At 44.7% G+C, this 24754-nt stretch overlaps 9 protein-coding genes and 1 long non-coding RNA gene across 12 annotated transcripts; 5 read left to right on the top strand and 5 right to left on the bottom strand.

Moving 5' to 3' along the window:
• Positions 1 to 154: 154 nt before the first annotated feature.
• LOC108017453 (zinc finger protein 883) lies at positions 155 to 5558 on the bottom strand. The gene is made up of 6 exons (XM_036818394.3): positions 5109 to 5558; positions 2837 to 3662; positions 2319 to 2405; positions 1175 to 1645; positions 859 to 1008; positions 155 to 802 (listed from the first exon to the last, which is right to left on the bottom strand). Exons 1-6 carry the CDS (start codon positions 5244 to 5246, stop codon positions 717 to 719), a joined length of 1758 nt encoding a protein of 585 aa, XP_036674289.3. The 5' UTR covers positions 5247 to 5558; the 3' UTR covers positions 155 to 716.
• Positions 3992 to 5059, top strand: LOC108014040 (uncharacterized). Its single transcript, XM_070996572.1, has 3 exons — positions 3992 to 4129; positions 4199 to 4366; positions 4420 to 5059. Exons 1-3 carry the CDS (start codon positions 3992 to 3994, stop codon positions 4573 to 4575), a joined length of 462 nt encoding a protein of 153 aa, XP_070852673.1. The 3' UTR covers positions 4576 to 5059.
• A 685-nt stretch (positions 5559 to 6243) lies between the features above and the next one.
• On the bottom strand, positions 6244 to 9268 carry Son (Son RNA binding protein). Its single transcript, XM_017080058.4, has 2 exons — positions 7236 to 9268; positions 6244 to 7159 (listed from the first exon to the last, which is right to left on the bottom strand). Exons 1-2 carry the CDS (start codon positions 9117 to 9119, stop codon positions 6467 to 6469), a joined length of 2577 nt encoding a protein of 858 aa, XP_016935547.4. The 5' UTR covers positions 9120 to 9268; the 3' UTR covers positions 6244 to 6466.
• A 569-nt stretch (positions 9269 to 9837) lies between these two features.
• On the top strand, positions 9838 to 12900 carry Kap-alpha3 (karyopherin alpha3). The gene is made up of 6 exons (XM_017084519.4): positions 9838 to 9996; positions 10247 to 10427; positions 10665 to 11045; positions 11106 to 11936; positions 12021 to 12197; positions 12258 to 12900. The coding sequence occupies exons 2-6, from the start codon at positions 10368 to 10370 to the stop codon at positions 12351 to 12353; spliced, it is 1545 nt and encodes a 514-aa protein (XP_016940008.1). The 5' UTR covers positions 9838 to 9996; positions 10247 to 10367; the 3' UTR covers positions 12354 to 12900.
• Positions 12901 to 14322: 1422 nt separating this feature from the next.
• On the top strand, positions 14323 to 16032 carry LOC108017482 (mitochondrial pyruvate carrier 2). Its single transcript, XM_017084527.4, has 3 exons — positions 14323 to 14572; positions 14636 to 14676; positions 15454 to 16032. The coding sequence occupies exons 1-3, from the start codon at positions 14407 to 14409 to the stop codon at positions 15706 to 15708; spliced, it is 462 nt and encodes a 153-aa protein (XP_016940016.3). The 5' UTR covers positions 14323 to 14406; the 3' UTR covers positions 15709 to 16032.
• Positions 15816 to 17544, bottom strand: LOC136117024 (uncharacterized). Its single transcript, XR_010654198.2, has 2 exons — positions 17410 to 17544; positions 15816 to 16064 (listed from the first exon to the last, which is right to left on the bottom strand). It is a non-coding gene; the product is annotated as an uncharacterized lncRNA (long non-coding RNA).
• LOC108017480 (mitochondrial pyruvate carrier 2) lies at positions 16584 to 17801 on the top strand. Its single transcript, XM_036818388.3, has 4 exons — positions 16584 to 16762; positions 16843 to 17013; positions 17070 to 17110; positions 17466 to 17801. The coding sequence occupies exons 2-4, from the start codon at positions 16869 to 16871 to the stop codon at positions 17718 to 17720; spliced, it is 441 nt and encodes a 146-aa protein (XP_036674283.3). The 5' UTR covers positions 16584 to 16762; positions 16843 to 16868; the 3' UTR covers positions 17721 to 17801.
• A 519-nt stretch (positions 17802 to 18320) lies between these two features.
• LOC108014710 (U6 snRNA phosphodiesterase 1) lies at positions 18321 to 19316 on the top strand. Of its 2 annotated transcripts, XM_017080877.4 has the most exons (3): positions 18321 to 18438; positions 18491 to 18832; positions 18889 to 19316. In XM_017080877.4, the coding sequence occupies exons 1-3, from the start codon at positions 18341 to 18343 to the stop codon at positions 19223 to 19225; spliced, it is 777 nt and encodes a 258-aa protein (XP_016936366.3). In that variant the 5' UTR covers positions 18321 to 18340; the 3' UTR covers positions 19226 to 19316. The 2 variants fall into 2 exon arrangements, with proteins under 2 accessions (XP_016936366.3, XP_016936367.3); XM_017080878.4 differs by lacking the exon at positions 18889 to 19316 and having other exon boundaries at positions 18336 to 18438; positions 18508 to 18718.
• A 61-nt stretch (positions 19317 to 19377) lies between these two features.
• LOC108014709 (IQ and AAA domain-containing protein 1-like) lies at positions 19378 to 22234 on the bottom strand. 2 transcript variants are annotated; one of them, XM_036818381.3, is made up of 5 exons: positions 21995 to 22234; positions 20937 to 21937; positions 19939 to 20847; positions 19705 to 19875; positions 19378 to 19645 (listed from the first exon to the last, which is right to left on the bottom strand). In XM_036818381.3, exons 1-5 carry the CDS (start codon positions 22232 to 22234, stop codon positions 19471 to 19473), a joined length of 2496 nt encoding a protein of 831 aa, XP_036674276.1. In that variant the 3' UTR covers positions 19378 to 19470. The 2 variants fall into 2 exon arrangements, with proteins under 2 accessions (XP_036674276.1, XP_036674277.1); XM_036818382.3 differs by having other exon boundaries at positions 21991 to 22119.
• Positions 22235 to 22367: 133 nt separating this feature from the next.
• On the bottom strand, positions 22368 to 24658 carry Vps45 (vacuolar protein sorting 45). Its single transcript, XM_036818383.3, has 3 exons — positions 24481 to 24658; positions 24211 to 24409; positions 22368 to 24162 (listed from the first exon to the last, which is right to left on the bottom strand). Exons 1-3 carry the CDS (start codon positions 24571 to 24573, stop codon positions 22730 to 22732), a joined length of 1725 nt encoding a protein of 574 aa, XP_036674278.3. The 5' UTR covers positions 24574 to 24658; the 3' UTR covers positions 22368 to 22729.
• Between the last annotated feature and the right edge of the window lie 96 nt (positions 24659 to 24754).

Below are 24754 nucleotides of genomic sequence, written 5' to 3'. Positions count from 1 at the left end.
GCTATTTTCTAGCTAGTACTGTTCTACCTTTAAAGTAAATCCGTTATTAATTCAAAACGGGATTCAAAATATAACAAATTATTGAAAATCCAAATAAAATTGGGACTTGTAGTATTACCTACCTATTTATTTAAAATATAACGACACTTTAAGCTTTGGTCAAATGAATGTTTATTTGGAACATGAATTTGGTAAATATATCTGCTACTACATTTATTAAAATCCATAGTATATTGATATTTTAAATATTCTTATACGTTTTCGGTAATTATTGTAAATACTTCTCGGTTTCATCTGGAAATAAATGCATTTCTTGAGCATTACAAGTTTGCCGTGAAGCTTAAATTGCTCGTATAACACCTTTTTTGTTCTCATTGCTTATTGCTTATCGCTAAATGGTCAAGTGGATATATGTTTGCTTGGAGTGTTCGATTGTTAGAGGCGTTCTGTGAGATTAATATGAATCAGAGATAGAAAGAGATATGGGGCTCAAGAAGAAATGGGCAGAGATATATGGGATATATAGTAAAATTCGCCTACGGAGTATTCTAAGTAAAGCTCTAAGCACATTACAGATCGCAGTGCGCATATGGTCTAGTAATTGGATGGAGGGTATGGTCTATGTAGGCTTGAGATCAGTGAGCTACGCTTACGCTCCCAATACGGTTTCCGTGCTTGTGCTTGGCTATAACAGAAATCTTTGCTGTTCCACTTGGTTAGGAAATCACAATGTTGATCAGATCATCCAGAGGGTGGTCCGCAGAGTGCGGCTGAGAGGCGGCGTGTGTCTTTTGCATGTGAGCTGGAAGTGATTTTGATCTTAATAGAAGTGGCTTTCGAATCGTTATAGATAAATACTTTTGAGCTTAATGTGCGTGACGAATCTCTCTTGACAGAGATCGCATTTATAGTAGGTTTTGCCAGTATGAACACGCTGATGCAGCCGCAATGACTTCTCAAACAGATAGGCTCGACCGCAAACGTTGCACTTGAAGTTTTTTTCCAAGACTGAAAAAGATGGGAGATTATTATGAGATATTTCAAAATCTGCATTAGTATTATAAAAATAATTAGGTACGCAAAAATTTAAAAAAAAGTGTTAGTACTCCAAATTTTTAGGTTAGTTTTTGAAAATTGGGAGACAAGTTTTGACGTGATGATATTATCAGCTTACCCTCATGACTCAATCTATGCTGGGTGAGCACATACTTGAGTGCAAAGGCCTTTCCACAGACATCGCACACATTGGGCTTCTCCTTTTCATGGGTCTTGATGTGCCACTTCATGTCCTGGGCGCGCTTGAACCTCTTGGAGCAGTGGGGACAGGCATGGGGTCGATCTTTTTCCGAGTGTACGGCAGCGTGCCGCTCCAGCGCCGACTTCATGTTGAATCGCTGCGTGCAGCTGCCACACTGGAAGAGTCCGGAGTACTGTCGTTCCCGCTTCTGCTGCAGCACCCGCTTGTTGTTGGCGATCACCGGAGCCCCGGGACGTTGCAGATGCTCCACGGACATGTGCTGGATCAGATCCTGTTCGCTGGTAAAGGGCTGGCGACACAACATGCACTCGCTCCGCTCGATGGCAGTTAGATTCTCCCTGTGCCGCTCCAGCATGTGGATTCGCTTCTCCGCGTAGGATGCGAAAACTATGGAATCGAGGAGATATAGGTTTAATAGTGATCGGTAAAGGGTTAAAGGGTGGCTAGTCGTAGGGTGTCATGAAGTAGTAACATATGTATGCACTCGGAAAAAGTATCGTCCTGAAATTGGAACCATAACTTCTTTACAAAAAGAGTGTTTTTTTTATTTTAACTAATAACTAATCCAATATTTTCTTTTTTTCCAATTTCAGGACAACTCTTATAGTAATTGCTGGCATGCTGCTCTCCAGGATTTCGAACGGTGGATGGAGTTGGTTATGCATTGGTTGGTTGGTTTGATGGTTTGATGGGTTAAAACGCTAATCAAGTGGCTAAGTGGAAATCAAAGTACAAAACATTTGACGTTTGTTAATCGCATGCGATGGCTAAGAAGGTGTACAAAAAGAGCTGGGTTAGCCATTATGTTTACCGTTGCTTCAGGCTTGACTAACACACACTATATGAGGCGGCTTGGCTCAGTTTCTATGGTCTTAAAGCGCTTGTTGGATGTGAGAATGTTGATATATGATGCGACAGATTGATATATGGTTAATGCTCATGTTCGTGAATAGTTTGATAGTCGATTGATCTTCCAATACCCCTGATATACAAGGTGCGGAAGATCCTGTGTAGGTGTCCCCGAGCCGGAGGATCCTCCAGCAGTCCCATCTTCACTTACCCTCCGTGCAGTTGGCACACTTGTAGGGCTTCTCTCCGCCGTGCTGTCTGTAAATGTGCCAGCGAAGGGTCTTCAGGTGTATAAAAGCTGGTGGGATAAAATAATAAGTTAATGCTAATAATATATGGTACTAAGGTTAATCATAATAATAGATGTATAATATATACGATGTTTTGTACATATGAATTTAATATTTCGAACATATTGTCCTTACCAAACTGATATTTCGATATTTAAAATTGATAATATGTATATTTAAACACATTTAAACATAAATTATATGTCAAATGATATAAATATCCTATCAAATTGATCTTTTAATCAAATTGGTATTTTAAACATGTCATTTTGATATTATTTGAACATATCAATTTTATATAATCGATATTATCATTTTGATCTTATTATATATCCATGTCTACCATGTCATATAGTTCTTATAAGGAACTTGTAATTAACATATCTATTTTTTCAAAGGAATCCTTAATTTTCTCAGGTGATATTTATGTTATTCTTACTCTTTCCGCAGAAGCCGCAGTGCTCGCTCTTCCTGGCGCTGGTGCCCGAGTGGGTGGCCTCGTGGCACATGAGGTGGCGCTGGCTGATAAAGAGTCGCTCGCAGCCACCGTGGCGACACTTGAACTGGCGGTCCGGATTGTGCCACTTCATGTGGTAGTTGAGGCTCTTGCGGGTGTAGAATCGCTTCTCGCACAGCGCGCACTCGAAGTCCGTCTCCGAGTGGTACTTCTCCACGTGGTGGCGCAGATTGTGCCGATCGCCGTACTTCTTGCCGCAAACCCCGCAGGCATGTTGTTTCTCCACGTGGCTGCTCTTCAGGTGCACAGTTCTAGAGGCGGCATCCTGGAAGCGGGCCTCGCACTCCGGACAATTGTACGGCTGCTCCGGATCGTGGCTGGTGTTGATGTGCTCCAGCAGAAGCTGCTGCAGCTGATAGCTCTCCTGAGGCAACAGGCAGAACTTGCAGGTGTATCTAATGGTCAGTTCCGGAGGAGCAGACTCCCCAGATGGATGTGGATGCTCCTCGGCGTCCTCATCGAGGTCTACGGCATCCACAAAAATCTCTATGGTTTCACTGGCAGTGTTTGGTTGTGTTTCGGCTGAAACCGTCGTTGTTGGCTTGGTTGTTTCTGTTCCCCGATGCTCCTCCGCCTGGTCCAAGTCCCCTTGGTGCTCCTCCTCCAAGCTGCTGGCATCGATCTTGTCGTAGATATTGGACAACTTCAACTGCGCCTCCTGGCAGGCCACTCGAAATGCGTTTATCGAGCAGAATTTGGTGAAGCAGTCGCTGCAGATCTTTTGGGGCAGCCCATCATTGGGAGAGATCTGAAAATATTGGTGTTTAGTTTTAAGCTTCCCTTTATAGACGCTTACGAGTTAATAGAGTATTTCGCTTTAGAGAGAATTCTAATCGGAAACATTTGTGTCAGTCATTTGCAAAACTCGATGAATGATAATCCATAATTGTATTAAAAATTAAGCTACCAAAAGCGGAAAATAATTGGATTGGTCATTGCAAATATGTTATTTTTTGTTGAGGTTTCTATTGTACTACAATTAAAAAAAACTTTATACAGTTCTCGTTGTTTCTCCATTAGTGTAAGATGAGTAAACATTTAAACAACCAAATAATATATTTTTTGGTATTTCTTTATATGGCTATAAAGGTGGTTACTCAACATGTACTTAATAAAAAGTTTGAAGATTTTGAGTATTGCTATTTAAAGTCGGTAAATCGAAGCTACAAATATGTATCGCTAAAGGTAAATTTATTCAAAACTCCAATTACGAAAGTAAAGGTATGCGAAGGGATAAGTATTAGAAACAAAAACCATTTATTCGTATACCTTTCTACTATTTAGTTTAGGGGTATACTCTACAAACGATTCAGCGGCTACAGGCCTTTCATGTTTAATGTCACCGTGGATGCCTGTAGATTCTTGAATGATACAAGGTCGAACCCAATAGTTAGTTACTTTTTGGAGTTCTTTAAACCCTTCTCGAATATTAACCACAGCTGCCCCTTTAATGTGAGTATTTCTTAATTGGAATTATTATGTTTTAATAACTTATTTAACACTAGCATGATCTTATTGTGGATAAGGTTTCCATTGACTCTGTTAACTATCGAGTTACGAAGGTTCTACCTTTTCCAGAAGGCGCTTACTTACTGGAAACCCATTGGATTGCTTACGATATCAATCGGGCAGTGGTAAAGGTATATGGCACTATATCCTAATTAATTTATAAAGTATTTACTAAAGTGATAGAAAAGAACTGTTGCTCCTTAATGAAACAAAGAGATATTTCAGTTTTCAGGAAAACTTTAGATTGACTATTTCCCAAAAGCTTTAGGTCTAACACAAGAATTGCCAACATGTGCATAATTTAACCCCGAGTGCCTTTCCCAGCTTTGTTTTGCAAAACCTATGCGCAATTTAATGCCAAAACGTTGCCCACACACAAACTTTCACTTGCGAAAAGTTGCAATTTTCAAAGAGAGGTAACCACAAAGCAACAATCACTCCACCACACAGTAAAAAAAAAAGTCCAATGATAAGATCATATCATATTATGATGGTATGATGCTTTTCATATTTTCAGAACATGACATATGATAAGATACTTCCCCAGCAATGTAGATATTTAAAGGAAATCTCGACTTGATTTTTTTTAGATCTTGTTATTTGTTATATGATAATTTCACAATAAATTGGATTTGGATATAAAGGACATCCCGACTTAATACCAGATTTTTCCCAGCACACTCACCTTCAGATTCCAGTTGACGAACTGCTGGCGGATTTGGACCATCTCGGGATGATGGAGGTCCAGGAAGTGGCTGTTGTTGCTGCCATTCTCGAAGTCGCACACAAACATGGAAATCGCACAGGTGCGACACGTTTCCATGGCGGCAGCCGCAAACAAAGTGGCCAGCGAAAATGCGGCAGTGCATCAGCAATGGCAATGTGCAACTGCAACGCCCAAATTCGGTTCGCCAGCCATATTCATGTGCTGTAATTATGCAACTTTATGGGTTACATACATGCCATGGCCGATAGTTTGCTTGTGCCGATTTGAAAACCGCAGCCAAATCCACGGAGCCACATCCCAAATCGCGGTGGCTCGAAAGCATCTGTGCGTGTTACGGTGGAGTGGATATTTTCACAACAAATATTTTTGCACGTTTTTCGGGATTGGATGGATGCTGGGTATGGGTGCTACTACAGACTACACGGGACTGGCGACTGGGGCACTCGGAAAAGTTTTGTCTGTATCCGGGTGACGACCTCTGCTCCTCGCTCCTTGTTCCTCCTTTTATAACCCCTCCTGCTGCGCCTAGCCAGTCCGAGAATAATCCGTACTCGCCATCCGACGAAGTTCGAGCTTCCGCGTGAACTGACCTTCGTCGAGGAGCAATCTTTGGGAACTTGCAGCGCCGAGAGATTTAATGGTCCCACAAACGCACACACGCCCCACTGTTTGGCCCCCCGAACTGAACAGCTGGCTTTGTTTGTGTACTTGCGCAAAAGCCCCGTTCGCAAGAAAGTAATCAAAGCTCGCGTGCGAAAACTGCAAGCCCATGGTGACACAGTGGGGCGAATCGGGCTCCAATCACACGGTTTATCGAACTCCCCATGCCCCACTGTTATGTGGCCCACTGTTGACAAAAGCTCGCTCTCTCCCTACTCCTACTCTCTCGCTCGCAGAAGGTTTAAAATACGGTATACTGGGAGAACACTGTGAAAAACTAAAGCAGACTATAAATAAAGTTAATTGGATAGGAAAAAATAAATAAATAAATAAATTGAAACAATTTTGAAAATACTGGTAAACGAAATAAAAAAAAAAACGGACTGCACTAGTGCTTTAAATAGAGGTTTCTGTATAAGCTACGAAAATGGAGTACTTTTTGTTAAGTTATAAATTTATTCTCTACTGTTCTCTGCAAGGATCGACAAATTGGCTCAAAGATCCGATTTTTCTTACGCACAGTTATAAATATATTAGGCATTCTGCAAACGTTCAACACTTTATACTAAATCTTAGAGTTATGGCTACCTATATATACACTTTCGGGTTCCTATATTATTTACTATCTATAAATTCGCCTAGTCCTAGTTCAACCACTAACTAGGCGGAAGGATGCCTAAAGCTCTCAAACATAACGTGGCGGCGTTTAGCTTAGCCTCCTTCTTGTTGTTGCATCCTCTTTCCGGCGTATAAGTCAGTCCGTTGATCTCGACCGAGAAAAGGAAGGAGCGGTTGTGCGCGGGGCCGATATCCTGGCGCAGCTTGTACTGCGGCGGCGTCCACTTGTTCTTTGAGGTCAGTTCGTTGAGCACACACACGGGATGTTTGTCCTGGGTGACCAGTGGCGCTCCCGCACCTGCACCCGTTCCAGGAGGGCCACAACCTCCGACAGGGCCGGATGTATTTTTATTTCTTCGCTGGACAGCTGACTGACGCGTTGGCGGCGGCTTTAGGTCCTCACGCGACACCAGCCCACGCTTGTCTAGCTTCACGTCCAGTAGAAGGGGTTGCAGGGATCCGGTTTTACATCTGCCCAGTCCTTCGCCCGGCTTCCAGCCCATCTTCTGCAGCAGTGCCATGCCCATGCCACCAGTTACCGGCTTGGTAGAGGTCAATTGGTCCTTCCGCACCCACAGCTGCGGACCGCTGCTCAGCTCATGGGCCTTCATCACTTGAGCACCTGTGCTCCCCGTGAACTGTCCGGGCAGGTGCTTTGAGTTTGCCCACGACGACATGTTGCGTTGCGCATGGTACATCATTTTCAGAGCTTCAGAGTCGGCCGGATTGTCCTGCATGGAAGCACACAAAATTAGCTTGAAGAATACGTTCCAATTAAAATCTCTTTTGGTTTAGAGTTGACCATACCTGCAGGCGGCGAATGGCACTAAGACGCTGGGTGATTATGCTGGAGACGTCCATGGAGGGCGGAGTCACATCCGGAAAGATGGAAGCACTTGGAGTCGGCGTCGCTGGTGTAGTCGAGGGGATGGGCACCTCGGGTACAAATGGAGTAGCAGGGGTTGGAGGAACAGGCTCTTTTGATATGGGCGGCGGGACGGGTTGAGGAACATTGAGAGACGGTGTTGCAGCTGCTGGTGGGACTAGAGATGCTCCTCCCACCGACTTAAAGGCGGGTTGCTGCTGCTCCTGCGAAGGCATCGTCTTGGCAAATACGTTCTTCGGCGTTTCCTTGAACATATTGGTAGCCTGTTTGGCCGGCGGCAGGGAGGGCAGCTGCACCAGGGCATCCTTGCGTTCCACCGGCACCCAGACCTCATTATTGCGATGCGTCTGACCCGAGGAAACTGGAAACTGCATGGTTATGGCTTTCGTTTGGTCGTCGAGCCGGGACGGCGCGGGAACCAGTGCCGTCGAGTTCCGTATGTGCATCACAATTGGCTCCCGCTCTTTCAGCTGAAAGGGATGATGAAAGGCTTTTGCATTGCCATTCTTGTCCACATCGGAATCCTCTTCGGAACTCAGATCGGACAGTCCGTCGCCGTTCGAGATCTTCTTGCAGAAGTCAGTCAGATCCTGAACAGTGCGTCCGCCGTAGCGCATCTTGACCAGCACCTTGTCTTTAATCTCTGGCGTCATGTTAGCCACGCCGGGTAGGGTGCCTCGCTTAAACATGCTAATGGCGTTCTTTCGCGCAATCTCGAGCAAGCGGTTCTTATCGATTCCGAGATCACGAGAGCGAGATCTGGACCTTCGATTCCTTCTGGAGTTTGATTCACGGGTGTTCCGCTTGGGTGACCTTTTGGGTGACAGTTTTGGTTCTTCCTTGCCATCGTAGAAGCTGTTGTGCGGCCGTCGACGACCATTGGACGCCTTTTCGCGGAGGTAGGACTCCTCGTCCGACAGCGACACATCGGACAAGTCGTTTGCCTGTCGTGACTTGGTCCTGGTAGCTTCAGATCCTTTCGAGCGTTCCGCTTCCCGGTGGCCGTTGTAGAAGCTATTGTGGGAGCGGGCACGTTCCTTTTCACGCTCCCTTTCGCGTTCCTTCTCACGCTCCCTTTCGCGTTCCTTTTCACGCTCCTTTTCACGCTCCCTTTCACGCTCCCTTTCATGCCGCTCCCGCTTGACGGGATGAAACTCCGCTTGGCTAACAGTCTCTGCCGCGCTTCTTTTCCTGCTTTCAGACTTTTTTGTCTCCTTCTCAGGTGGAGCTGGTGGCGCCGTAGCCGTCTCCTTGCCTTTGTCCCTATCTTTGATTTTGCCATCTTTGTGTTTGTGCTTGTGCTTCTTGCGCTTATGCTTGTGCTTTCCCTCCCCCTCAGAGTCGCTGCACTCGCCATCCGACTTAGTTGACTTCTTCTTTTTGGCTTTTTTGTCCTTCTTCTCCTTCTTGACCTTCTTTTTTTTCTTGAGCAGATTCTTATCGTCTAGCAGTTCCTCCGGAGGAGCAGCGTTGAACACCCCAAAGAGCTCGGCGAGGATCTCGTTGGAGGTCTTTACCGGCTTAATGTCCTTCTTGTTTTCCGTCGAGGAAGAGCTGTCACTGCCATCCGTTTCGTCTCCCTGCTCCTTGCTGTTGCTTCTCCGCTGCTGGGCCAGTGCATCCGCCTTGATCTTGGCATTCAGGGCCCGGAGTTTGGCCTCCACCTCCGCGTCCGGTCGCTCGCTCTTTACCTTGATTGGCGGAACCTCGGTCCGAGCAAGTGGCTCCTGCTCTGGAGGATTTGACTGAGACTCCGCCAGTTGCGGCGGCTCCACGCTCGCCGCTTTCTCCGTGTTCTCCGTCATTGCACTCTCGCCGGGCGTGGCTCGCCCTAGTGTCCTTGCATGCTGCTGAAATAGCGCTAAAAATCGGTAAAACCCTTGCTTTTGGGGTTTTAATGTTATTTTTTTGCACGCCTGGAGGAAGGGTTTCAATAATAGTGATGGGCCCTCCGATAGTAACAATAGTTCGCAATAGCCTAAGATATCGATAGTTTCTTAGAGATGACTCAGCTTTAGAAAACTAAATACAATATTACGGGTATTCCCAATGCTAAAAGTTGACCTTTTATCAGCTGTTTGTAAAATTTTCAAAAAATAAAACTGTCAGAACTTTAAGAAAAGTAATTTCTAGACGCTATAAATATTCGGGTTTCCTCATTATTTCATGCAAATTCATGTCTACAACGATTTTGTTTATATCAGGACCTATATACTTCAAAATCAAATTCAACTAATAATTATACATTAGCATTCGGCACACAGTACAGTGGTAATATTATTTTATGCCCGTTAAATCGGAAGCTGCCCACCGCTGTTTTTTATTAGACAGACAAAATTCAACAGAAAGAAGTTTTCATCTAGGGAACCATTGCTTTCACGTCAGCTTGAATATCCAAAGTTCACAAACGGTTTTCTAATTTCATACAAATATATTTTTTAAAAATCGTATTTTTCAGTGACCTCCAAAAAAGGTAGACCGCAGAAAGGTCAGCTCTGACGATAGTCGCGTAATCGACCCTGCCTAGAAGTGGGCAGTCCCGATTTCCGCAGCGCAGCCAACTTCACGCACGTCGCTGTCACGAATTGCAATTTTTATAAAAAAAGGAAAGAAATTGATCACTTTTTAAGGGCGTAGAAAGTGTCAGTGTCGTGGGAGAAACGCGATTTTCGAGCTGCTAACGTAAGTACCCGACCCAGGAGATCTACAAGAAGACGAATTTCGCCAATGGCGATGCTAATTTCCGTGTATTTTTTCGCCATTTCTTTTTTCATCGCCTGCGCCATCGTGCTGTGCTGCAACTGTGTTGGTCGATTGTACGTTATTTTTTCTTTCGTGCGCATTGGTGTGCGTGCGATTAAATTTTCCCCTTGGCTGCTGCTGCTGGTGTGCAATTGAAACAAATTGTTAATTGTCGAATCGAAATTCCCAGGAGGCGTACGTCGCCATCTCCGCACATAATTGATTTTAGCATACGCATTTTTAACCAGCCAAACGCAGTTGCGGCCCCTCGTCGAAGCGGCTAAGAGAAGAATACGAGAAACGGACAGAAAATGACGTCTTTGGAGCAGAATCGTTTACAAAACTTCAAAAACAAAGGCAAAGACCAGGATGTAAGTTATCCAAAGAAACGGGCCTTAAATAAGAGTTATTTTCTGTTTTTTTATTTGTAACATCCCACTGGGAATTTTATCTTTACTGATAGTTGTATTCTCTGTGAACCTAGAGCACAAACTACGTAATCGAGTAGGCCTTGTAAAATAAGTATTAAAAATAACTCTTGTTTATATGCCAGTTCATAAGCAATGTACAAGAAAAAGAGTAACAAAATGGAATGTCCGATTTCTCAGGAAATGCGTCGTCGCCGAAACGAAGTCACCGTGGAGCTGCGGAAGAACAAGCGCGAGGAGACCATCCTTAAGCGGCGTAATGTTCCCAATCTGGACTCGAACACAGACGAGGACGAGCAGGTGCCCACGTCCATCAATCTGAAGAAGCTGGCCCAGGCAGCCGCCGATGCCACCAAGCCAGAACAGCAGCTGGCCGCCGTCCAGGCTGCCCGCAAGCTGCTCTCTTCGGACAAGAATCCACCCATCAACGATCTGATCGCAAGCGACATTCTGCCCATCCTGGTGGAGTGCCTCAAACAACACAATCACACAATGCTCCAGTTCGAGGCCGCCTGGGCCCTGACCAACATTGCCTCCGGCACCTCAGACCAGACCAACCAGGTGGGTTTAGTCTCTGCTTTCAGCCTTTTCTTTGCCTTAACATAATGATATTGTCTGCAGGTTGTTGCCGCCGGTGCCGTGCCGCTCTTCCTTCAACTTCTCAACTCGCCCGCTCCCAACGTCTGCGAACAAGCCGTCTGGGCCTTGGGCAACATCATCGGCGATGGTCCCTTGCTGCGCGACTTTGTCATCAAGCACGGTGTGGTGCAGCCACTGCTGTCCTTCATTAAGCCCGACATCCCCATCTCATTCTTGCGCAATGTGACCTGGGTGATTGTGAATTTGTGCCGCAACAAGGATCCGCCGCCACCGGCAGCCACCATCCACGAGATCCTGCCCGCACTCAATGTGCTTATCCATCACACCGACACAAACATCCTCGTGGACACGGTCTGGGCCATTAGCTATCTGACTGACGGCGGCAATGAGCAAATCCAGATGGTCATCGAGAGCGGGGTGGTGCCTAAGCTGATACCGCTGCTCGGCAACAACGAGGTCAAGGTGCAGACCGCTGCGCTGCGTGCTGTGGGCAATATTGTGACCGGATCGGATGAGCAGACACAGGTTGTGCTCAACTACGACGCGCTCTCCTACTTCCCGGCCCTGCTCTCCCATCCCAAGGAGAAGATCCGCAAGGAGGCGGTCTGGTTCCTTTCGAACATCACCGCTGGCAATCAGTCGCAGGTGCAGGCCGTCATTAACGTGGGTCTCCTGCCGAAAATCATCGAGAACCTGAGCAAGGGCGAGTTCCAGACACAGAAGGAGGCCGCCTGGGCCATCAGCAATTTGACCATCAGTGGTAACCGGGAACAGGTCTTCACCCTGATCAAGGAGGGCGTCATTCCGCCATTCTGTGACCTCCTTTCGTGCCAGGATACGCAAGTTATCAATGTAAGTAGGGGCGAGTGCTTACAAATCTAGTGCCTAATTGGTTACTTCTGAATTCATTTATTAACCCTTGTTTCCTCCTCACAGGTTGTTCTTGATGGTCTGAACAATATGCTCAAAGTGGCCGATTCACACGTGGAGGCAGTGGCCAACTTGATTGAGGAATGCGAGGGTCTGGCCAAGATCGAGCGCCTGCAGAGCCACGAGAACGTTGAAATTTACAAATTAGCTTATGAAATCATCGATCAATACTTTACGGATGAGGTGAGCTACTAGTTTGCCTTGCTAAGAGGCATGTTTTTAAACATATTTGAGTCTTTGCAGGGCGAACAGACTAACATGGCACCTAGCTCCGACGGCACACAATACAACTTCGACCCGAATGCCGATAAATTACCAATGAACTCATTCAACTTTTAACGATCCAATCCGGAAGCAGCGGAAGTAGCAGTTATGTGGAATCCAAACACGTGCAACACACATAATTTGGCGTTTACACCGTACACAATCCCTTGTGTATGAAAACCCGAAGAGCCGCCAACCAATTCACATAATAATAGCATTATAATTTGTCCACCACACCGCAGCAATTAGACAGCCGGGTTCTTTTTAGAAATGAGGATAGGAGAATTTGAACTCCGGCGGATACACAACAACGGCGAATCAGCTGCAACCGTCATCCGTTTTAGCTTCTCTCAATTCTGTGTTATCAAAATTACAAACTCCAGACATACACACACTTGTGTGTGGCTGTGCAATGCAAGGACTAATCCGATTGGAGCGACTCTGCTATAGATCATTCAAAATATATACAACACACAGGAATGAAACAGAAAACAAATTTTCAAAAACGATGTAGAACTATTTGATTTATATGGAATTATTTAAATATGTACGCTTCTGATTTGTAATTGAAATTACATATGTATACATTTCTAACATGAAAACGATAAAAAGCAAAAGGCCACTCATGGGTTTTGTTTCCAGGCAGATAAGTTAAGCGGAAATCTATAAGCACAAGTGTGTCTAGTCGTTTCGCGTTTCAACGCCTGGCATTCGAGGTGTCGTCGGCCGAGTAGCTGTGTTAATTAGCATTTATTTGAGCTAGTGCGTCACTTGAGCACGTTTCTTATTAATGCGCAATTGCCGCCTACCTTTTGTAGGGCAGCTAAAAAAACAGTTCTCGCATGGAAACAGATCCAGTAAATATTTATAAACAATCAGATCACCCACACAAATGCGATTGCAACAGGAGGAGTTGGGTTGGGCGTGTTAATGGTAATGACTCATCTGCAAGGCATCAAATCTTTGTATCTCAAGGTGAGTGCAATAGAAAATCATACTTTAAATAACTAGTTTTAGTTGGGTCATACAATGGTCGATTTAATAATTCGAAAATATCCTGTAAGCATGGTAATAAATATTTTTATTAATTCACATCCAAACGTTTTTTATTAAATTTTAGATAATTGGAAAAGAAAGAAGTCCCCCTGTTGGATGTTTCTTGAACTACTTATATTTTTTACATGGTGCTTACATTTTATCTACATGTGTTTTTAGAATTCTTTCCAGCCGTGCTAAAATTATTTTTAAAAATGTTATTTTATGAACTGATAGCCTTTACTAGAAGTAATACACTTCTTAAAAGTTGCTAATATATAAAATTTCTTAACTTGTATAATTTTGTATATACATTTTGAATATACACAATTCTACGTTTACCAACACTAAAAATAGCGACGATAGAAGCAACCAAACAGTTTTTCGTGCGTCAGCTGTTGAAGAAGTAATGATTTTAAATATATTTGTTAGTTTCCTTGTGTTAAAGATGAATTTTTAAAATGCAATTTAACTTATAGAAAGAGTAGTTTTTAATTGTTTATAAATGTTAAGCACTTTTGGATCACCACATGCGTGAATAATCGATCATCTCTAAGATCGCGTGACTCCTAAAAAAACTTGCATGTTTATGCTATTTATAGATATTCTGCGCTTGTATTGGTTGTGCTGCATTTAATTGAGACTTCCGCAAACATTTTGCTGCGCTGCGGAAATTGGCACACGCTCTTCAAGGTCAAGGATGTTTTGAGGCAGCTGATGAACTTCCTGCCCACCTGGGCAAAAACCTGTTCCGATTAAGTTTAAAAAATGTAGATAAATGACTTTAGCAATTTTTTAGAAAGTCAAGAGCGGGTTGCATTTACAAATGTAAAGGTATAGGTGTTTCCTAACGTGCCATTTATTAAACACGTTAGTAAATAACCCTCTCAGCTGTTTGAGTTTGTTAGTGTGTGGGTGCGCTTCCTCTCTTACTCTCTCTCTCTCAAAGCTTTTGGCTTTTGTTGTTTAGCGTTTCGTTTCATAGTTGATTTTATTTTGTGATTGCCAGCCAGCCCCAGACAGCCAGCGAGTTTGGACGCATAATTTGTCATCACCTCGACCCGTGGTATTTTCTATTCGCACAAACAACAAAATGTCATCCGCCGCCGTTCAGCCCCCGCCGCCCGTTCCCCCACCACCCCCGACGGCCGCCCCCTCAACGGGAAAGGGTCTGCACTCCAAGCTGTACAATGGGATGATTGGCGCCGCCGACAAACTTGTGCCCGCCAAGCTGCGCCCACTGTGGATGCATCCAGCTGGTAGGTCGAACGATCTGTGTAACTCTCCATATGTGTATCTTGTAACACCCATATCATTTCCAGGTCCCAAAACTGTATTCTTCTGGGCACCCGTCTTCAAATGGGTAAGTTGAGTTGGTAAAAACCAGACGGATGGGATTACATAACTCGGACAACGCACGACCTTCGCTGATTTTCATTATCGCACACATACGTTCGCTATAAATCCGAAACAACGGCGGTAGACGGTAGACAAATCTGTGCGCAGGTGCCATTAAATGAAATTATTTTGATTATTCCGAGCAACCTGCGCTTGATAAGTGAACTGCTGTTGTGTTTGTGAGCCAATTGCGATTGCTTCTTTGAATTATGGAACCCTATAAAGTGGGGTTCCGGAATCCCGCCTAATATACCTTTTCAAATACCAATTGTAGTTCCAATCCTTGAAGAATTTCTTACTTAAGCAGTCATCTTGGCTATATTAATTCATTTGTTTATGTTTATGTTTAGTTTGATACGATATATATATATATATGATATATAGATGTGTTATTTTTTGATTGTACGAGATGTCCAGAAACAAAAGTTCGTTATACAGGCTGCATACATAATATGTATTAAACACGTTGACTCCAACATTTTTGGAGACGCTTGTTTTATAGAGTGGTTAAATATGAATCAAACTTGACGTGATTTTATAACAATATTTTTATGAATTTTGGCTCAGAGCAGAATACAGTATTTTGTTCAACAAAGTTCTTTAGGTTGTTATATAAATAACATTAAAATTTTAAAGAATTTATCTTTTTAACCAAAATTATATTATTGGATATTTCGGATCATAACAAACATGGAAAGATACTTTTCTTGAAACCTTCTAAAAATATTTCTTCTTCTTTCAGGGCCTTGTTGCCGCCGGTTTGAGTGACCTGGCCCGTCCGGCCGACTCCATCTCCGTTTCCGGATGCGCCGCCCTGGCCGCCACGGGCATCATCTGGTCCCGCTACTCGCTGGTGATCATACCCAAGAACTACAGCCTGTTCGCCGTGAATCTCTTCGTGGGCATCACGCAGGTGGTGCAGTTGGCCCGGGCCTACAACTACCACCAAAGTCAGGAGAAGCCGAAGGAGCTGGAGCTGCCGGCGGCGCAGAACTAAACGCATATCGAATCGAATACCGGTGCTGTCCCCCTCAATATAGACTTTAATCGAAATGTGTTATGTACATACAAACAAATCCCACAATGCACAACGTAATCGAAAGGATTAAGAAGGAGCTGTGTTCGCAGATCGGGCATCTGCGTTTTACAATCTGTTAACCATTATTATTTATGGTCCATCGCCTTATCGACGTGATTCGTATTACTTAAGTTGTAACTGTGGAGGCTTTGCGTATAGTTTTATGAATACGAAAATTATTGGACAGTTTGTGATTGTCAACAAATAAACCAATATATTGTAAGACTGTAGACAGTAGATAAACTTACATGTTTTAATTCTTGGCTTGGGTTTACCTACAAAATTGCAAAAAAACAAAAATCATAATGAATTAACAGGTCAAGTTTGTATAATCTACAATATGCTAATTAGGTTCTGCTGTAACGTAAGTAAACAAAAAAGATTTTGTTCTTTTAATGCGAAAATAATTCAATTTGACTAACCTAAATACGTGTATCTTATAGTAATTCCTTTAATCCCTCAAAGTTTATTATAGCAAGTCTTAGTATCACGTATACGCCATGTGCACTAAACCTATTTGCACACTGGTTCCACGATCAGCTTTACACAATTAGTCCCACAAACACAAATTAATTAAAAACCAATAAAAAACCACTTCGCAAATTTCCCACCTAGGTCAATATCAATTAGCGAATATTACTAATAACTTTTATAAGTATAGTTTTACAGTTATTTTATGGCTAATATGAACTGCGGATAGGGGCTAGCATCGTCCACTAGTGGTTGATAATGCTGGTGATAACAAGAGCTCTACGCTAATAATACTGGAGAAACATAAACATATGTCTGTGGACCCCGGACTTCTCGCAAAAGCTCAGTTGTAGATGGACGCTTGTTAGGAGCTGTTGTGCCTCCAGATTTCAATAGGCACTCCACTTCCCACCTAGACGAGAGGAACTTTATCGGAACCCGGATCGAGTGTTGTTCTAACGCTTCTAATCAATCATCCAATACTATATACAAATTAATAGAGGTAGGTTATAGCAATATTGCTCTCGATCTGCGAAACCACATCAGTTTCTCTTTGGATCTCTGTTCGGTTGGACGTTTCAGTATTAAGGCACTGTCCTCCGGTCGGGATGTCTGCCGAACCCCCAACTCCTCCTGCCACTGCGGCGGCTTCCGCCGGAAAGGGTCTTCATTCCAGGGCGTATAATAGACTTATCAATACCTGTGACAAGTTTGTGCCTGCCAAGTTGCGACCCTTGTGGATGCATCCAGCAGGTGATATTACTGACTTCTTGGGTTTAAAACTTATTTTATCGGACTTTTTCCTCTAGGTCCCAAGACCATATTCTTTTGGGGTCCCATCGTTAAATGGGTAAGTTTGGAAACCCTTTACATAACTCGGAACCCTTGGTCCTTGCCAATTTCTATTATCGCCCAGCTGATAAACAAATCTGTGGGAGAATCTCGAGTTTTATTATTATTTGTTTATTTCTCGGCAACCTGTTCAAGCTCGCGATAAATTAATATATATAATAATACACGCGCGAGATTCTGATAACTAAATGATTGTGCGGTTTTGTGGCTCATGGAATATTTCATAATATTTGTTGTTTCTGGGAGAGAGCTTGGGCAACATGCCATAGAGATTTGCAGTCAAATCAGGGGACTTACCCTTTATTATCAGCCTGATCCCCTAATCTCTGTACCCATTCAATTTTCCACTACAGGGCCTCGTTGTTGCTGGAATTGGGGATTTGACGCGTCCTGCGGACACGATTTCACCCAACGCATGTCTATCTCTTGGCGGAACGAACTTGATTTGGACGCGCTACTCCCTAGTCATCACACCGAAGAACTACAGCCTGTTTGCAGTGAATCTCTTCGTGAGCGTGACGCAGCTCATCCAACTGGGACGGGCCTACCACTACCAGTGGGAACAGTCAAAGCTGGAAAAAGCTGGCGAAGGAAAAACCAGTTCATAGTAGACCAATTAGTGCATTTTGTAGACTTCCTTAAAACAAGTAAACACGAGATTATAATTATAATAAATGTTTAAAAATGAATGGGGTTTACCTGAAACTAAATATTCAGCTATCGAACTAAAAAAAACCAAGCAAAAATGGGAAAGGATATTTTTTTCTTTTCCTAAATTTTAACTATTAAAACATATTTTTATAAAGAAAACACTGATTTCAAAAATCGAATGGATAGGAAAGGATATTTTTAAATATCCTTTTTCTAAATTTTAACTATTAAAACATATTTTTATAAAGAAAACACTGATTTAAAAAAACGAATGACCGAGTCACGCTTATTTCAGATTTGTATAAACAAAAATGTTATTGTTCATGATAATTTGGTTTTACAAGCTTATTTTAATTTAAAAACAGTGAAAAACCAACTTTTTTCTAGAATTTCATTTTTTAATAACGGTCATTTTCAGTCCCTGGTTTAAAAAGATTTTTTTTTAATCATCTGATAAAAAAGCCAAACTTCCATCACTTTCGGTTTAATCGATAAATGTAAATAAAACCCGGCGAATTCTTAGCTGTTTGTGAATTTCTTTTCTCAATTAAATAAAAACAAATTATTAATTAATAACATGGCGCTGGTGGACTATGGTGGGAGCAGCTCCTCCGCCTCTGAAGATGAAGAGTCATCAGAAAACAATCAAACTCCAACATTGAGCAGCCTCAAAAGGTAATGTGGTTTCCCCCAATGCCTGTAGACTTCTACATTTAAACCGCTGAAGACCGGCCCTGCCCACAGCTGCCGCCCTACTGGGCCCCAAGAAACCCAAGCCGGAGGAGTTCGTCGAGGATGTGGTGGATGATCCCGCTTTACATGGCGGTCGCATCCGAAGCTTCAAGCACGAGCGGGGAAACTGGGCCACCTACGTCTATGTGCCGGCAGCAGCCTGTGCCGATCAGCTGGAGGAGTTCCAAGCAGAAGCCATTGCCCATTTGGAGCCCCACCTGGAACTGCAGGCTAATGATTCACTGCATCTCAGTTTGAGTCGAACGGTGGTCCTCCAATACCATCAGATCGATGAGTTCTCACGATCCTTGCAAACAGCTCTTAGCAGCTCCGTGGGGTAAGTCCTTGAACCAGGAGAGGATTATTCAAAATGTTAACGGAATATCCCTTTAGATTCACCGCCACATTGCAAGGCCTAAGGATTTACACAAACGAGGAGCGGACCAGGACCTTCATCGCCGCCCCTCTGGATCCTGCTTTTGTGGAGAAGATGACTGCCATCCTGCAACCCATCGACCAGGTGATGCTCGACTACCGGTTGCAGCAGTTCTACGATCCTGCCTCCTTCCATGTCAGCCTCCTTTGGTGCTTGGGCGATCAGGAGGCACTGCTGAAGGACAAGCTACAAGAGCTGCAAGAGCTCCTGGAAGATCAGGACACTCTGACACTTGCTGTCAATGAAGTACACTTAAAATGCGGCAACAAGGACTTTACTTACAGGTTAAAATAGACAGTGATTATTGAAATTTTGTTGTTTGAATTTAATATGATTCGGGATTATTTTTAAATATATTGTACCCCAAAGGTTATATTTTTACTTATATGCATGCTGCTCTTAATTGTAATGTATAAAATCTTTACTTTAAAAGGATACACTTTAGGATACGCCAAATATATTTGAAAAAAGGTATATTGTTAAATGAACTGTTGGTGCTAAGTTACCATCTAATATCTAAATAATACTATGTTTACCTCTTAGTTGAGACCCTTCTTTTTGTTGCCATTTCCCTGCTTGGCTGCCTGAGCCTGCTCCTCCAGCAAGCGCTCCTCTTCCAGCTCCAGAAATCGTTGACGACGGCGACCGAGTGGTGTTTTCGACCACCAGGATTCGAAGGCTTCCTCCTCCTCGCGATAGACAGGATCCCGAGAGCTGTAAGCAGATAGGCTCTTAATAAATCAAATTTTATACCTAGATTTTCATAAACCCACCACAGGACATTAATAAGCTCGGCGTTGGTGAGTGGTTGGGTGCGAAGCTGGAGTTTTCGCTTGCATGTCATTACCTCCTTAAGACAGGCATCGATTGCTCCAATGGTATAGCCATCTGATATCTTGGCCATGGCACTGGTGTCTAAGTTAGAGATGCCTCCAGAGTAGTCGCTGTTGGGAGAGAAAATAAATCATCAGAAATCAGATCGAAATATGGTTTTTAGGATCACGTACTGCAACAATGTTTTCCAGGCGTGCGACATGGCTCCGTAATCCGGTCGTGGAATATATATGAACCTATTGTAGACGGATTGCAGTAGCTTTTGGTCAGCCTCCCAGGGCAAATTTGAGGTGCCCACAAAAATCACACGATCCTCGGGGGCAATGTTCTTGATCAGCTTTGGCAGATCCTTCTTCAAACGTTTCGGATCTGTGCGATCCGTTTTCGGAATTTTCTTCATGAAAGGTCGTTCTGCATCGCCCATGTAGATGACGGCAGGTTGGAGCAATCGGGAGACCTTTAGGACCAGATGAATCAGCATTATTAGTCCCGACTTGCCCGGATACTTTCCCACTATATTAGCAGGGGTTAAATCGAATAGCACTGCTCCCACTTCCGTGCAAATAGCATGGAGTAAGGCTTTCTTTCCGGAACCCCTCGGTCCGGCAAGTAGAATTGAGCGTATAAGCGGAGTGCAGTTATGGATCGCATCCGATCCCAGTGGAAGGATGCAGTACTCCGTCAGGATCTGGCGAATGTCGCCCGGCGAGGGGTTCGTGCCATTCCTGGCGGTCAAGGCCTTGTCGCCAAGGAACTGTTTTATCTTCAGTTCCGGGTATTTACGTATTATGCCATTCGTGACTAGCTCCTCGTACAGGGACTCCGTGGTTCTATCCGGTGTGAGATCCTTCTCCTTCTTTTTTTTGCTTTTCTTGCCGGATCGTCGCGTCTTCTTGCTGCTCTTCTTGACTTTCTTGCCGACAGCCGTCTGCAGCAGCTCGATTTCCTGGCGCATCACATCGTCGACGGCGCGGCGAAACTCCAGCTCCACTTCCTGATACTTGTCGCTGTAGATCATGTCCTCGTAGGCCGCCTGGCTAAGCACTCCGGTTTCATCCTTGTCTCGCCAGGTGTCGTTGAAGCTGACGGAGTAAGAGAAATAAATTATTAAATATTATTTAAAACTTGGCTATTAAATAATAACAATACACAAAACCTTCCTATAACTTACAGATCTATTTCCGCTCGAATATCTGGCAGGCAGACAGACGGAGCCGGCTGAAAGCTGACCTCCTCCTCCTGGTTTTCGTTGACGTTCAGGTCGCCGCTGCGCGCCGGTGACTTAGACTTATCCTTGGTCTTCCGCGATTCCTTGGAGGAGCGGGCCGACGAGCGGCTGTGTTCGCTCTCTGTTCCAGGTCTACTGAAGATGTGCAAGGAGCCACCCTGATCTTCAGAGGGAAAGTCCGGCAACTTGCCCGTCTTCTCGTAGCAATCCTTTACCCAGGCCCTAATCTCATCGGCGATGTCCTCCTTCATGCTGGCTCCATGCTTGGCACGGATCTCCTCCTGCAGGGCGCGCTGCCGCTCCTCAAACTGCTTTCCGTAAAGAGCCTGAGCCTCGTAGCGCTTCTCGTTGTGCTGCAGCTTCTCCAGCTTCTCCGCCCGCTCCTTAACCACAGCCGGAGGAGGTGGCAGCATGCCAATAAGTATCATCTCCTCCATCTTGCGGCGCCGCGTGATCCGCCGAGCTGTGTGGCCACGCCACATTTTCTGTATCTTCATGGCAGCCAAGAGACCTGAGTCACTGCGCTCCTTTTCGCTGCGCTCTTCCGATTTACCCTTCTCCTTGAGGATGCGTATCTCCTTCATAAAGTGGGCACGCAAGCGTCCTTGACGCGCCCGCTCATGCATCTGGAGCATCCGGATGGCTTCAATCTCGGTGGTCACCGTCTCCTCCATCTCATGCTCCTCCAGCCAGCCAAGCTTCACTAGGATCTCTTGCATGGTTTTTTTGCGGAACTCAAGCTCCTGTTGGCGTTCACGGAGAAAGTAGCGGGGAATCCGCAGCTCCGTCTCCATGGGCGTGAGGCGCAGGCGCTCCACCACCTCATCGTTGTAACTGAACTCCATGAGGTCTATATTCACGAGGTCGTGCTTGAGCTCAACCACCCGGCCTAGACAGGCGTCCAGTAACTTGCGCACCAACTGACGCTTCTGCGGCTGAATCATCTGTGGACAATTCTGGAATGGATGGAGAACTAAACAAACTATAAGTCGCATACCCACATTATCGTAAACATCCTCTAGGCGATTGCTCAAGCATATATATCGCAGATAGAACTCATAGAGACTCGACTGCAGCAGGGCCTTGGCATCAGCATCGGCGGCGACGGAGCCGACTGCGGCGTTCATGGTGGCCACCGTTGTCTCCACATCCTGGTGCTGTCTCTCATAGTCAATGGTGGACAGCAGCTCGCATTCATGCTGGGACTGGTGCCAGATATCATTAAAATATGTGCTGGACATGGTGATCAAGGATTGTTCAATGCAAAACTAACTTTCTTGTTTAAACCGAACGGAACGTTGCCAGGCGGCTCTCCTTGGAGTTGCCAAGGTGCCGTACAAGGGTGGAATTATTCCAAGAACAATGCCGGGTTAGTATTTTTATACACATATAGTTGAATATAATACATTTCGTCTCAGGCGTTGCCTTGAGAAACCCTCGAGAAGAATAATAAATACATATATTACATGGAATAGGCTTAAAGGTTAGGTAGTCCAATGAATTTCAATGGGTGTTATGTATGGAATAATAATCGCTTTCCGAATTCTAACTTTCTTTGACCTTAATAATTGTACAGGATATCATTTTAGATTAAAGTTCCAGGCAAAGAAGTTAGTTATTCGGAAAACTTACACTTTTAAATAGTTTCGCAGGATTGTTTAGTAAATGGATTATGGACATACATATTTTAGTTAATAAATAGTTAACAGTAAAATTGGGCCTAGTCAGAATAAGTTTTAAATATTATCCGTGGAACAGTACTTGATCATGGATTTGGTGTGCTTAAATTGGATGCCACTAGTGGCGGCCATGACCTCTTGGATAAAGCTCTGGGAGTTGTGAATGGTGGTGCCGCCAAGGATGACCCTATATCCTGCATTGTTCATTTGGTGTACAGCTAAGGCCTCCTCGTACGTGGCTCCACCAATGATGAAGACCACCACCTCCTGGGGTGGTCGTCGGAATGGCACGAGCTCAGAATTTATGGCCGGGAAGAGGGGATCCAATTCGCGACCCTTAAACACATCCTCAAGGGTCTCCTTTAGCAATGGTGTGTGCTGAGTAAAGACATTCTCCACTCCCTTCAGACCCTTAATCAAGTTGCGGGTCAATTTTACAGCATCAGTGATCCGCACCATATTGAACAGATCTCCCTGGCGCACATGGGTTCCAGCATACTCGATCAGAGAGGGCACCACAGCAGCTCGACCGCCGCGCGATTTAATGATCTGCAGCAGTCCGGATGTGTCGCAATTGGCATGTCGCTCGTATCGCAAAGCATAGAGTGCCACCAACTTGAGAGCATCCTCGACGGAAACCCGCTCGTCCGCAATCAATTTCTTTATGCGCTGCAGCTGTGCGGAGTGCTCGGCCTTGCAGGCGATCTCCTGCTCCAGCTCAGAGACCTCAAAAAGATTTCTCTTGTTACTTAACGCCGAAAGTTCACCAATCACGCACAAATGCTTTTGCACGGTGCCGGACATTTTCTTGAACTGCGGATACGACTCAATGAAATTCTTCATGTCCGATATGCTCTCCACCTTCTTGTGGTCGTTGGCCTTGCGCTGGAACTCCTCCATCAGCTGCTTGATGGTGGATCCGATCTCGCCGTAGTTGGCGTACATGTTGTTGCCATAGAACTCATCCTGATCCCCGGATAAAACAAGCTCCTTGAAGTCCTTTGGTACGTTCGGTCTATTTGACAGGTCCAATCGATTGTTCTTGATGTGCAGCAACTCATGGACCATGGCCTGGTAGGTCCACTGGTGAAGCAGCGGCGTCACTGGGTCATCTCTGCGGTCCAGCACGAGCAGTAACGGCGGTGCAGCGCCATCCATGTTGGACCGAAAGTCGAACAGAGACGACTCCTTGGTAATCTGCTCATAGATCAGCTTGGCCAAGAGCTGAGCCGCCTGGGATCCGGCTCGGTAACGGATCACTGGGTTTAGTTTCAGCGACAGCAGCACAGCTGTTATGCCCTGCATGCTGCGTGTCAGTGCATCCGGCAGCCAATTCAGGTTCGCCATACAGTTGGGAATGCTCAAGGAGAACAAATTGGGGTTGACGCAAAGGTAGTCGGCATACAGTTCTTTAACCTCCCGCACCGACTCGGATTCATCGCACTCTGCCAAGTACTTGATGTCCGTCCGGGGAATGATGTTGCTGAAATCTATTTAAGGGTTTAGTACATTAAAAGGGGCTTCTTTGACCCACTTACATATGTAGTAAGCGCTGTATTTGGGATTTCTTAGCTCGTTGGCCAGGAGCTGGATGTTCTGCTTTGTGGGGCGGATGAAGACGATGCACTTGAGGTACTTTAGCCGCTCGTTGGATCTGCCCGAGTCCAGGCGCTCAAACAGATAGACCTCCCGCTGCAGCATGTCCGACTGGCTAAAGGCCATGGATATGATACTTGTCTGCAATTGGAATGATGTGGATTTTCAGCAGGAAAGGTCTCATATGTCGGGGATTTTTGGGCTGTGCTTACCGTCTCCTTGTCCAGCAGTATGATTTTCATGCCCGGCCCCGACTCGGAGCACATCTTCTCAATGTACAACTTTATGCCGCTTATTAGATTCATTATAGCTAGCTAATTTATTGCAAAAATATAACCGAAGGAATTATTTTTTTCGCAAACAGATGGGCTACAGAGGAGCAGATTTCGATAACTTAGTGATAACACTGGTGGCAGTTTAGCTTTTCGGTCGTAAAACTAGCTATATAAAAAACGCTACAAAGAGGGTTATTAGTTATTTTTTAAA

Source organism: Drosophila suzukii, chromosome 3, assembly GCF_043229965.1.
Source record: "Drosophila suzukii chromosome 3, CBGP_Dsuzu_IsoJpt1.0, whole genome shotgun sequence".
NCBI lineage: Eukaryota > Metazoa > Arthropoda > Insecta > Diptera > Drosophilidae > Drosophila > Drosophila suzukii.
Note: the sequence above shows the minus strand (reverse complement) of the source record. Positions and strands in the feature narration are given on the sequence as shown.

Bases quoted from the DNA above. Each gene is read 5' to 3' on its own strand.
- LOC108014040 (XM_070996572.1), top strand. From the start codon at position 3,992: ATGGCTATAAAGGTGGTTACTCAACATGTACTTAATAAAAAGTTTGAA. The intron at 4,130-4,198 runs GTAAAGGTATGC...TCTACTATTTAG, and splicing joins TCAAAACTCCAATTACGAAA to TTTAGGGGTATACTCTACAA. The intron at 4,367-4,419 runs GTGAGTATTTCT...ATTTAACACTAG, and splicing joins ACCACAGCTGCCCCTTTAAT to CATGATCTTATTGTGGATAA.
- LOC108017453 (XM_036818394.3), bottom strand. From the start codon at position 5,246: ATGGAAACGTGTCGCACCTGTGCGATTTCCATGTTTGTGTGCGACTTC. The intron at 3,663-5,108 runs GTGAGTGTGCTG...CAATATTTTCAG, and splicing joins TCGTCAACTGGAATCTGAAG to ATCTCTCCCAATGATGGGCT. The intron at 2,406-2,836 runs GTAAGAATAACA...TTATCCCACCAG, and splicing joins CTGCGGCTTCTGCGGAAAGA to CTTTTATACACCTGAAGACC.
- Son (XM_017080058.4), bottom strand. From the start codon at position 9,119: ATGACGGAGAACACGGAGAAAGCGGCGAGCGTGGAGCCGCCGCAACTG. The intron at 7,160-7,235 runs GTATGGTCAACT...GCTTCCATGCAG, and splicing joins GTGCCATTCGCCGCCTGCAG to GACAATCCGGCCGACTCTGA.
- Kap-alpha3 (XM_017084519.4), top strand. From the start codon at position 10,368: ATGACGTCTTTGGAGCAGAATCGTTTACAAAACTTCAAAAACAAAGGC. The intron at 10,428-10,664 runs GTAAGTTATCCA...CCGATTTCTCAG, and splicing joins ACAAAGGCAAAGACCAGGAT to GAAATGCGTCGTCGCCGAAA. The intron at 12,198-12,257 runs GTGAGCTACTAG...GAGTCTTTGCAG, and splicing joins ATCAATACTTTACGGATGAG to GGCGAACAGACTAACATGGC.
- LOC108017482 (XM_017084527.4), top strand. From the start codon at position 14,407: ATGTCATCCGCCGCCGTTCAGCCCCCGCCGCCCGTTCCCCCACCACCC. The intron at 14,573-14,635 runs GTAGGTCGAACG...TATCATTTCCAG, and splicing joins ACTGTGGATGCATCCAGCTG to GTCCCAAAACTGTATTCTTC. The intron at 14,677-15,453 runs GTAAGTTGAGTT...TTCTTCTTTCAG, and splicing joins GGGCACCCGTCTTCAAATGG to GGCCTTGTTGCCGCCGGTTT.
- LOC108017480 (XM_036818388.3), top strand. From the start codon at position 16,869: ATGTCTGCCGAACCCCCAACTCCTCCTGCCACTGCGGCGGCTTCCGCC. The intron at 17,014-17,069 runs GTGATATTACTG...TTTTTCCTCTAG, and splicing joins CTTGTGGATGCATCCAGCAG to GTCCCAAGACCATATTCTTT. The intron at 17,111-17,465 runs GTAAGTTTGGAA...TTTCCACTACAG, and splicing joins GGGGTCCCATCGTTAAATGG to GGCCTCGTTGTTGCTGGAAT.
- LOC108014710 (XM_017080877.4), top strand. From the start codon at position 18,341: ATGGCGCTGGTGGACTATGGTGGGAGCAGCTCCTCCGCCTCTGAAGAT. The intron at 18,439-18,490 runs GTAATGTGGTTT...AAACCGCTGAAG, and splicing joins ACATTGAGCAGCCTCAAAAG to ACCGGCCCTGCCCACAGCTG. The intron at 18,833-18,888 runs GTAAGTCCTTGA...ATATCCCTTTAG, and splicing joins GCTCTTAGCAGCTCCGTGGG to ATTCACCGCCACATTGCAAG.
- LOC108014709 (XM_036818381.3), bottom strand. From the start codon at position 22,234: ATGTCCAGCACATATTTTAATGATATCTGGCACCAGTCCCAGCATGAA. The intron at 21,938-21,994 runs GTGGGTATGCGA...AATTGTCCACAG, and splicing joins TAGAGGATGTTTACGATAAT to ATGATTCAGCCGCAGAAGCG. The intron at 20,848-20,936 runs GTAAGTTATAGG...TTACTCCGTCAG, and splicing joins ATTCGAGCGGAAATAGATCT to CTTCAACGACACCTGGCGAG.
- Vps45 (XM_036818383.3), bottom strand. From the start codon at position 24,573: ATGAATCTAATAAGCGGCATAAAGTTGTACATTGAGAAGATGTGCTCC. The intron at 24,410-24,480 runs GTAAGCACAGCC...TTCCAATTGCAG, and splicing joins TACTGCTGGACAAGGAGACG to ACAAGTATCATATCCATGGC. The intron at 24,163-24,210 runs GTAAGTGGGTCA...ACCCTTAAATAG, and splicing joins ATACAGCGCTTACTACATAT to ATTTCAGCAACATCATTCCC.